This window comes from Poecilia latipinna, unplaced genomic scaffold (assembly GCF_001443285.1).
Source record: "Poecilia latipinna isolate Pla-1442-1.1 unplaced genomic scaffold, P_latipinna-1.0 Scaffold1252, whole genome shotgun sequence".
Lineage (NCBI taxonomy): Eukaryota > Metazoa > Chordata > Actinopteri > Cyprinodontiformes > Poeciliidae > Poecilia > Poecilia latipinna.
In genome coordinates, this window is record NW_015113868.1 from 1 (window position 1) to 10,915 (window position 10,915).

Here is a 10,915-nt window from a genome sequence, read left to right on the forward strand (position 1 = left end):
TTTTAAAATGTTAAAGAAGTAAAAAGTATTAAGACATTATTTCTTCTCGACGCATCAATTAGGGAGGACAGACTCACAGGGAACAGGACTACACAGGGAAAACAGGACTGAACACAGAAGAACTCAAAAATAAACACACAGAAACACAGATCACGACAGTACCCCCTCCTCAAGGGGCGGCTACCAGACGCCCAACAGAAGAGTCCAAAAAACCAAAAACGACCCAACAGGGTGGGCGGAGGGGCGATGGGAGGCGGGTTAGAGTCCAGAACCAAAAACAGTCCAACACAAAACAAAACTACCCATCAGGGTGGGCGAGGAAGCGAGGAAGCTAGGAGGCGGGTCCGGCGGTCTCTTCCGCCGGCGCAGGAAGCGGACCCCCTTGGGCGGGTCCGGCGGGCGTCGCCGGCGCAGGAGGCGAGGAGGCTCTGGAGGGCCGGCAGGACGGCCGGCTGAAGGCTCGGGCGGAGCGGGCTCTGGAAACTCTGGGGGATCGGGGTTGTCCGCAAACTCGGGGGGCGGAGCCAAAGGGAACTCTGGAAGCTCGGGGAACGCTGGAGCGGGGAACTGCCCGCACGGAGCAGACTCGGGAAACTCTGGGGGCGGAAGCAAACGCCGCCTCGGTGCGGGGACCGGAGGCAGCTGCAGGCGGGGCCCAGGGACCGGGACCTCCGGCGGCTCAGGGCTGCGGTGACGGCTTTGCTCCACTCCAGGCAGGGGGATCGCCAGCCGCGATCTCCACAGAAGAGCTCCGCCACAAAACTCCTCCAGCGGAACTTCTCCGAACCACCGCCAAGCGCTCCACCGTCTAGTCCGCATCATGCGTCTCTCACCTTCTGTATGGTCAGATCCTACTGTCATAAGGCGTCGTATGTATTGTGGTTTGTGTTTGCTCCGTCTAGTCCGTTTGACAGTTGCTACCGGTATTTAGCTGTGTGCTTGCGTCTCGCCGTGCTGCCTGTCTTGGACTGTTTTTGAGCTTATCTCTTCATTAAACCATCATCATCACCATAACCTGGGTCTCAGCGTCTCTCCTCACCACCAACACCTCACACCTTATGACACACGGAGGAAGGAGAGAAGGACACAAGGAAGGACTGAAGTCTAGAACATGTTTTTCCATCAGCCATTTTCTTCTCCAGATTCTCCGGACCGTTGGAGCAACAGAGTGAAATGAAGCAGCAGGTGAGAGTGAGAGCGGAGCGCTCAGAGACCTTTCCTCTCGAAGCTCTCCTCCCTCAGGATGCAGACCAGAGCCAGGAACCTGGTGACCTCCTTCAGGTAGAGAACCGTGGAGTTGTTCAGCTTGATGATGGCCAGAGACTGGTCATCGTAGGCGCCGCCGTCCATCAGCCTGGAGGAGCCAACAGAACCATCAGAACCAACAAAACCATCAGAACCAACAAAACCATCAGAACCAACAAAACCATCAGAACCAACAAAACCATCAGAACCAACAAAATCATCAAAACCAACAGAACCAACTCCAAACATTACAAAACTATGGATACATTTAGTTGAATTACAATTGGTTGTCAATTAATGATTTGTTAGATTAAAAGTAGTTCCAATCTTTTATCTAATAACCTCCACTTACACCTTGTTTCATTGTTTTAGTTTGGCCTCCAGACAGCAGGGGGCACTGCTGGTCATCCTGAAGCAGAGCCAGAAAAAAAAAATGGCGGGCACACCAGAAAGAGTTTGGTTTGGGAAGTAAAATGCTTTTAAGTGGTTCAGTTTTGAAAGATAAAGTCTCAGCAAGATCCATAAGTCTTCTCCATAATTTATAACGTCAACTTCTCCATTAAAAATTACAGATCTGCTGAGAAGGCAAATTATGACAGAAAAACGGAGGCGATAGCTGCTGTGGTTCGTCCAGTTTCCCTTCTGTGAAACGGAGCAGAAAAATTGGAGCTCGGTTGATTTTGAGGTCTGTCGTGAATTAATGGACCAAAAAAAAAAAGCAACCAGATGATCAGGAATTATGAGTTTTACATATTTTATTCTTTTCATCTTTGTATTTTTCTATCCAGCAATCTTAGAGGTTTCTGTTTTGTTATATTTTATGAATATTTGTAATTTTATTGATGTGAGAAAACCACCTTTTTCTGCTTATTCAGTCAGTTTTTAATACAGCAGACACAAAATAATTCTGTAATTCCAGATATTATTTTGTCCTTTTGTAGATTCAAGAAAAGCTCTTTAAGAAAATGGCCGATTATCAATCAACTTTAGATCAGCTCATTAATCTGTAACTTGCATCCCTAATCAGAACCATCTTGGTGAAGTTCTGATGGGACCGGGTCCGGTTCTGCTCACCCGTAGATGCAGGAAACGTCAATGACAACGTCGATCATGTCGCAGCAGAGTTCGTAGGACTGCATGTCCACCGGCGAGCTGTCGGTGGCGATGTAGATCTTACTGACCACGTCAAACAGGAAGGCCTTCTCGATGCCTGAGTGCTGCAGAGCAGACCGGATGTTAGGGACCGGACCGGACTGGACCCGGCATGGCGGCGGCGCTGGAACCTACCGATATGAAGATGTTGAGCAGGTTCTCCAGGGTGGGAAGCTGAGGGATGAGTTTCTGCACCACCTTGCTGAAGGCCTCGAAGATGGAGTGGTCGTAGATGCTGGTCAGGTAGAAGCTGCGGATCGGAGCAGGGAGACGATCAGAAGCGGTCCAGACGAGCCGGTTCCGGTCCGGTCCGGCTCACCTGAGGTGCAGCTTGTCCAGGCTGGCGTCGGCCAGGTCGTCGTTGGCTCGCTGGTGGACGTCTCGCTGCGTCTCGATCTTGTGGTCGTCAGACAGTCCGTCCACCTTGTGGATGAAAACCTCGAAGTTGATGTCTGGGTTGACCTTGTAGGCCCTGGAGACGGTGAGGTGCAGTCGGCCCAGAGCCTCCATGTAGTCGTCCTGGAGATTACAGCAGATTATAATCCAGGAAGCATCGATAGAGGACTACAGAACGATGCTGGAGGAGAGCCGAGAGGAACTCAAGAAACCGCTGATCTGCAGGATTCACACAAACCAAGCGTCTGCTCTACGACTGAAACGATTAATCAGACTGACCTGCTTAAAGCTGCAGTAAAAAGAACCAATCAGAGCCAAGAGGCGGGGCTTAGCGCTGTCACTCAATCCTCCTGTAATTGCTGCTAAATGTGCAGAGAAACAACTTACCGTTACAGGAAAACCGTTTATCCACCGTCATCGATGGCTATGCTAACTAGCTTTAGCTTTCATGACAGGCTATGCTAGCTGCAGCGTAGCAGAGAGGAAGAGGAGGCTGGGCAGCACCACATGAGATTGTGACTGACAGCTCTAAGACCCGCCTCCTGGCTCTGATTGGTTGTTTTTAGTTAGAACTGGGAGAACATGAAGATTTTTTCTCAGATTCATCCAAACACAACAGTTTGAACAAAGAAGTAGAGAATATTTTTACAAAAGTTACAAACTGAAAGAACACTGAGCAGAAACCAACCTGTAAACATTTAGCATTCAAGTCTTTATAGTTTTAGTTTCACATTCTGTAAAAAATCTCCTGTTATCACATTTTTCTGTCCAGTTATTAATCAGTTATCAATAATTGATCATCAGATATTAAGCTCTACGCTGTGTTGATGTTCAGATGAGTTTTTCATGTTAGATTTTTCTTTTTGATCAAACGTTCACCAACAGAACACCGTTTTAATTTATTTAAAAAAGGAATTAAATTGTTTATTTTCTTAAAGAATAAAAAAAGTTTAAGTGGTTAAATGAAAAACCTGCAGGATGTGAATTCATCAGATTAATTGTCAGAATAATCGATCAGAACCTCTGTTCTGATTGGCTCTGTGGCGGTCAGGTGACTGAGCCCTGACCTGCTACCTGAGCGTCGATGACGAAGATGAGCGCTCCGGTTCCCTTGAAGATCATCTCGCTGTCAAACGTCGGGTCGAAGAAATCCACCTGGCCGGGGAAATCCCAGATCTGGAAGCTGACGAAGGAGCTGCTGGAGATGTCGTCCTTGTAGATCTTGTTGGTGCTTTCCAGGAACAGCGTCTCGTTGGGAGACATCTTATGGAAAACCACCTGGACCGGGACACAGAGGGCCACATGTTCAAATAATTACATTTATTTATGGAGCACATTTCAGGAACACGGAGCTCAACGTGAAAACATAAAAACATCATAAACTTCATGTAGTTATTAGAAATGTTCTTCAGCTGACAGAACTGTCTTTATGTGGCTCTGAAGGTTCAGGTCAGAGGTCAGAGGTCAGTTTCCAGCTGCAATAACTAAAGCTGTGCTGACTCTAGATCTATAACTCTAGATATAACTTCAGTTTTGTTTCAGTTCAGCTGGAGAAAGTTATGGCGCATCCTCACTTTGATTTGTTCTAATTGGTAGTCATGGAAACTAATCTTATTTCCTGTCATAATCTGAAGTAGAACTCCGGATTAAATTGTTACTTTGATCTGGTCGAAGTTTAACAGAACCTCTCGATTTGGATGCAGACAGAACATCTTCAGAACCAGAACCTGTCGGTCCGGATCACAGGGAGTTCTGGATCAGAACCGGTGATCAGCCTGCTGCTGGGTCAGAACCTTGGTACCTTCTGGATGGAGGACTTGCCGCTCCTCCTCAGACCCATCAGCAGGATTCTGGGTCTGCTGGCAGACGGGTTCGACTCCTCCGGGTCCAGGTCCTGGTCCTCCCCGCCATAACCGAAGCTCTTCGGGAACGAACCCACCACGCTGTAGCTGCTGCCCAGGGTCGGCTCCTCGTACTGGATATTCATTCTGGACCGGATCAGAACTGGGCCCGCTCCTCCTCCGAACCCCGGCTGTCGGAACCCAGTCGACCCGAACCGGAACCGCAGCCTGTTGATTATAGCTCGGAGTTTCGGACCGAATCAGAACATGTCGGCGGACCGGGTTCTGAGCGGCTCAGCAGCCGGACGGGTTCGGTGTTTCAGAACCTCTGGAGCAGTAAGTTAAAGGGCTGCTAACACAACTAGCTTATCTTCAGCCGGCTTCTGATTGGCTGCTTACTCCAAACAGTAGAGTCACGTGACCAGCAGCTAAACCATCAAACAGGAAGTAGAGTCAGGCGGTGAGTTGCGTTTTCTCATGTTTTATAACAGTTTCAATATTATTTAAGTTTAATAAATAAGAAGAATCTGATTTTAAAGTTTTATTTGATGAATCTAAACCTTCAGTGGAGCAAAGCGCCGCTTCTGTTCCTATAAAAGCTGATTTTAATTGGTCTGTTTTCGGTCATTTCGCTCCTGTTAAACGACGCAGTGACCTAATGTAACATCCCATAATAATCTTTAGTTTCTGAGACGTTCAAACAGACCTTATCGGGCATTCTGTAGACTTTCCTGCTGATTTAATAATAGAACCAGAACCAGGAGCTGATTAGATATGAAGTCTAAACACAGGAGCGAGTCCGAACCAGATTAACGAGCAGAACCAGAATCTGATACCAGAACCTGAGATCAGTCACTCTGAATGATTAAGATGCTGATTGGTTTAAAGTCTGCGGCACATCAGGAGTCATCATCATCAACAACCTTTCATTATGACGGTTTGTCGTCAGTGCCTTGATTCAATCTGCTAGTTTTCCTGTACATATAATAATAAATAAAATTATAATCTGGATCTAAGATTATAGTCTTTAATCCCAGATCTAGTCTTAGAACTGGGATTAAATGTCAACTTTTATTGACTGGATTTTATATGCCTGTCTGTAGATTAGTTCTGTTTGACCTGCAGAGTTATTTGCTGAGACACTTGTTGTGAATTTGTGCTCTATGAATTAACTGGATTATTATTATTATTATTATTATTAATTTTTTACTTCAATATATTTTTTTTACTAAAGTAAAGGCAAAAAGTGTTTGGAACAGAGACTGATGATAAAACTTGATTTAATATTTATAAATGACGTCAGACAGAAAATATCAAGTTTGGTCTAAAGACTAAAATGAAAAACTTATATTAATAAATAATAAAATAAATTTAGAGTGAAGACTCAACATAAACTTTATGGGTTCGATGCTTCCAGTGGGACCCATAAGGGTCTGACAGTACTTCCTGTTTATTATTTTGACTACAGATGGAAAACATTAAAACAACAAAGCTTGTGTGCAAACAGGAGGTCTCACTTCAACATGTTCTGCTCCTCTAGACTTGTGGAGGTTCTCCAGGTGGTTCTGGATCTCCAGCTGCTAATCGGACCTGTGTTTGTGTGTTATCAGTTTCAAGATGGCCGCCGTCCTCCTCGCCCTGACCCTGGCTGCTCCGGTGCTGCTGGTCGCCTCTGGTCCAGTTCCTGACACCAACAATGGGACGGTTCCTCTGGTTCTGTGGCACGGGATGGGTCAGTCTGCTCTAGAGTAATACAGCCAACTACAGTCAGAGCCAGAACCAGAGAGGCTGGAACCGGTACCGGTTCTGGTAGCTCTATATCAATCCTTCCGTCCTGCTCTGACTGGTTCTCCTACCAGTCCGGTTCTGTTACTGGTTCTGTTAAAGGGGCGGTATCATGTAAAATCCACTTTTCTGATGTTTCCATCATGCTTTCATGTTTTTCTTCATCAAAACCAAACCAAGAGTGTTTGAGGAATCCTTTAGTCTCCATGGCAACCATTCAGCCGCTAAATGCCTGGGTGGACTTAGCTCTGCCTCCAAGACGCAGCTCCTCCCCCAATTGGCTCCTTCAGACTAGCCAGCAGCAATTGGCAAACATCTGCTGAGCTCATTACAGGAGCTGCTGCTCAGAGCAACGCTGGTAAAAACATTAAAGGGTTAATAGAGGAGCCATGTTGGGACGACTTCCTGGAGACGGAGCTTCAGGAAGACCAGGAGCTTCTTAAAAAGACAATTTTAAGGAGTTAAATTACAAATTTCTTATAGGTCATATTTGATATACAGCATTTTTATAACAACTGAAGGTAACAAAGTTACTGGATTATGTTATAAATTGGTTCTGAAGTCGGGGCGGCCGGGTCGGACCGTCACAGCTGAGGTTCTGACCCGCTCCTGGTTGATGTCGGCCAGGAAGAGGCTGTGCTGCTTGTACAGGTCGTCGTTGAGCGGGTCGTGCCAGTACTGGGCCTGAACGAGGCTGAAACCCAAACAGAACCGTTACGGCAGGCAGAAACGGGACGGTCGTCATGGTAACTCACCGTTTCTGGACCAGGTCGCTGTAGGCGCCGCGGTTCAGCGCCTCCCGGATCATGTCGCAGATGTGGGAGCTCTCACCTGGACACCTGGGCAGCCCGTACACACCTGAGCGATCAGAGACAGCTCTCTGTTAGACGCCCCGGTTCTGGTTCTGTTACCGGTTCTGTTCTTGGTTCTGTTCTTGGTTCTGTTCTTGGTTCTGTTACCGGTTCTTTTCCGGTTCTGTGTCCTCCAGGTGACAGTTGCTGCAACCCGCTCAGTATGGGATCCATAAAGAAGATGATGGAGGAGGAGATCCCAGGGATCTACGTTCTCTCTCTGATGATCGGGAAGAACGTGGTCCAGGTAACCAGTCCCCATGGCAACGGATTCCCATTGAAACGCTGTAAACATTTTAACAGAATTAGTCTCTATTTTGTATTTTATGTTCATATGTGAAATACATATTTTGTGTTTCTGGAACGGCAGCTACGTCGCTAACAGCAGCGATGAAGCTGAGTCTCTGGGTTTTAATTTCTGCTTCTAACCAATCTGATTGGATGCTGGAAAATATTGGTGTGCGCAAGTTGTGCTAAAAGAAGTTAGCCTATCAGTGAAGCTATGCTATCCTAAAATAGCGTCTCAATGCTAAACATGTAGCGTCTAAAGAAGCTCCATGAATGATCAGAGTTCCTGAAACTTTTTGCTTCAGTTTGTTGGTTGAAGAACCTGAAGAACAGATTAAATCCATAAATGTGTTTGTTGTTGTTGAGCTCAGATGTTTATTTATTCAATAACTAAGCAGCAGGAAGAGGTTTGGAATGGAAAAAGATGCATTTTTGCAGCCATAGATTGATTAAAATGTGATTAACAACAGAGTGACGGTTCGTCCTGCAGGACACGGAGAACGGTTTCTTCCTGGACGTGAACACTCAGGTGTCGATGGTGTGCAGCCAGCTGGCGCAGGACGCCCGGCTGCAGGGCGGCTACAACGCCATGGGTTTCTCCCAGGGAGGCCAGTTTCTGTACGGGAGTTTGTTCAGAAGGTTTCAGCCTGAATGAGGAAGCTCCGCCTGACTCCTGTCCTCTGCTCTTACAGGAGAGCCGTGGCTCAGCGCTGTCCCTCTCCACCAATGAGAACGCTGATCTCCGTCGGCGGCCAGCATCAAGGTACACTCTACGGTTAGCTCACTTCCTGCTGGGAGTTTCACATTACTGCCTAGAGTTTCACTTCTGCTGCAGCTAGTCTGCAGGAGCTCAGCTTCATGTTTCAGAGGTTTCAATGTGTTGGTATGGAAGAAACACCATCACTGCTTTTAGCAGATTTTACCTCAAGAGCCACAAGAAAACTTGTTTGGAGCCACAAATGATACATAACTTTTAGAAAAAGGCACCTTATAAATTTTGATAAACATCCACTATAGAAAATGTATTGATATTTTTAAAGAACCCCCCTTTTATTTTTATTCTCAGGTTTTAAAGTAAAGAAAAAAATATGAAACTTTTGCAAAAAGGGAAAGCTAAGTGTGCTACGCGCTTCCAAAGTTAGCAAATATGCTAAAGCTCTAACTACAAACATTAGTTATCCTAACAATACAGTGCTACACCAACTTAGCATTTAGCCAAAGCTAATGATAAAGTGCTAACTTCAACCTTTTAAATTAGCACTTTAGAATTTATCTGAAAAATTAATTTGGGGGAAGCTAAATGTGCTAAACATTACCAAAGTTAGCAAAATGCTAAAGCGCTAAATGAAAAATTAACTCCAGTATTGGCGCATTAGCAGACCCACATACTCTGATTCTCATCCTGAACAAGCACAAAGTGACGGTAGGAAGGAGTGGCTCTTTTTCAGCAGGCAGAACCAGAACCAGAACCGGGGCGTCTAACAGAGAGCTGTCTCTGATCGCTCAGGTGTGTACGGGCTGCCCAGGTGTCCAGGTGAGAGCTCCCACATCTGCGACATGATCCGGGAGGCGCTGAACCGCGGCGCCTACAGCGACCTGGTCCAGAAACAGTGAGTTACCATGACGACCGTCCCGTTTCCCGGTTCTGCCTGCCGTAACGGTTCTGTTTGGGTTTCAGCCTCGTTCAGGCCCAGTACTGGCACGACCCGCTCAACGACGACCTGTACAAGCAGCACAGCCTCTTCCTGGCCGACATCAACCAGGAGCGGGTCAGAACCTCAGCTGTGACGGTCCGACCCGGCCGCCCCGACTTCAGAACCGCTGACCCGGATCCCGTCTGTTTCAGGTCGTCAATGAGACGTACAGGAAGAACCTGCAACAGCTGCAGAAGTTCGTCATGGTGAAGTTCCTGCAGGACACCGTGGTGGACCCGGTCGATACCGAGGTAACCGACCCGGTTCTGGTTCTGACCCGTTGAAATCCACAGGCTGAGGTGATTAAGCTGCATGTGTTTCCTCCTGCAGTGGTTTGGCTTCCTGAAGGCGGGTCAGGCCAAGGAGACGGAGACACTGCAGGAGAGCGCCCTCTACAGAGAGGTAACAGTCCAACCGGACCAGAACCACAAAACAGCAGAACCCACTGGAGCAGATCCTGTTGGCGTTCTGCTGCCTCCTGCTGGTGAAACTATGAAACTGAAGCTTTTCACTCTGCTGTGGAAATGGTTCATCATTTAGAGCAGCGGTCTCCAGAGAGGCCCGGCATCCGGCATGTTTTATTCTCTCCTGCTGGTGGAAACAGCCTCCTCAGCAGGTCAGGGTTCTGCTCAGGCCTAACGAGCTTCATTGGATCCAGGTGTGTTAAACCAGGGAGAGAAATGAAACATGCATGATGCCGGGCCTCCAAGACCCACTTCGGACACCCCTGATTTAGAGGAACAAAAATTTTAATAAAAAATAATTCCTTCAATTTTAAAATCAACTTGTACAAAAAATTATTTTTCTACTTGAATGTTCACCAACAGCTGCTGCTGGAGGGGTCAGAGGTCAGTGCTTCCAGCTGAAGCTCCCTGATGTTCTGCAGATCGCTCCATTTGGTTAAAAGTTCAGAACCAACAAATGTTTTAAAAATAGACATAAATGCTCATTTTAGCAGTTTTACAATTATCTATATTTACTCTCATTTTGTTTCAACTTTATGGTAATTTACATTTTTTCTTTACATAGAAGACAATATAAATGTTTTTTGTTTTAGAACCTACAAAAAAAAAAAACGGTTGTCTTTTCCCAACATTTTCTGTGAAGTTTGCAGTTTTAAATGGAGTTTTGTTCAGCTGGACTGAGGGAAAACGCTGTTCTGGTCTGGAAATATTGCACAAGGTTCTAGCTGTTCTGGTTTTAGTCAGTCCAGTTATTTTCTCATGTTCACTAAATCTGCTTCAGCCTGACATGCAGGAAGAGTTTTAACATTAAAATCATAGCTGTGTCCTGTTAAATCTGAAGAGGGGATGAGATTTTTTAACCTCTGAACTGTTTGGATGTTTTCTCGTCTGGACTCGGTTTAAACAGTTTACTTTTTAAACTCTGTTTTCCTGCAGGACCGTCTGGGCCTGGCCGCCATGGATAAAGCCCATAAGCTGGTCTTCCTCTCCACAGACGGAGATCACCTCCAGTTCAGCAGGGAATGGTTCACTGCCAACCTGCTGCCCTTCCTCAGGTAGACCAGCAGAGGGCGCTGCAGCAGAAACTCCTCTTTTGCACTGATTCTTTCCAGGTGATTTTAGCTTCCTGTTGTGAATGATGCTGCTTTTAACCCAATAAAGACACAAACTTCCTGCTGTTATTGCAACATTTTAATGAC

The 10,915-nt window shown here is 46.4% G+C and overlaps 2 protein-coding genes across 2 annotated transcripts; one reads left to right on the forward strand and one right to left on the reverse strand.

Annotated features, from left to right (window-relative positions):
- Positions 1 to 1,180: 1,180 nt before the first annotated feature.
- On the reverse strand, positions 1,181 to 4,994 carry LOC106961004 (ras-related GTP-binding protein C-like). The gene is made up of 6 exons (XM_015054448.1): positions 4,595 to 4,994; positions 3,868 to 4,071; positions 2,717 to 2,916; positions 2,533 to 2,647; positions 2,320 to 2,462; positions 1,181 to 1,354 (listed from the first exon to the last, which is right to left on the reverse strand). Exons 1-6 carry the CDS (start codon positions 4,778 to 4,780, stop codon positions 1,207 to 1,209), a joined length of 996 nt encoding a protein of 331 aa, XP_014909934.1. The 5' UTR covers positions 4,781 to 4,994; the 3' UTR covers positions 1,181 to 1,206.
- An 11-nt stretch (positions 4,995 to 5,005) lies between these two features.
- Positions 5,006 to 10,897, forward strand: ppt1 (palmitoyl-protein thioesterase 1 (ceroid-lipofuscinosis, neuronal 1, infantile)). The gene is made up of 10 exons (XM_015054449.1): positions 5,006 to 5,094; positions 6,245 to 6,366; positions 7,408 to 7,517; positions 8,049 to 8,176; positions 8,251 to 8,321; positions 9,066 to 9,168; positions 9,237 to 9,327; positions 9,405 to 9,503; positions 9,583 to 9,654; positions 10,653 to 10,897. The coding sequence occupies exons 2-10, from the start codon at positions 6,252 to 6,254 to the stop codon at positions 10,773 to 10,775; spliced, it is 912 nt and encodes a 303-aa protein (XP_014909935.1). The 5' UTR covers positions 5,006 to 5,094; positions 6,245 to 6,251; the 3' UTR covers positions 10,776 to 10,897.
- The last annotated feature ends 18 nt before the right edge of the window (positions 10,898 to 10,915 follow it).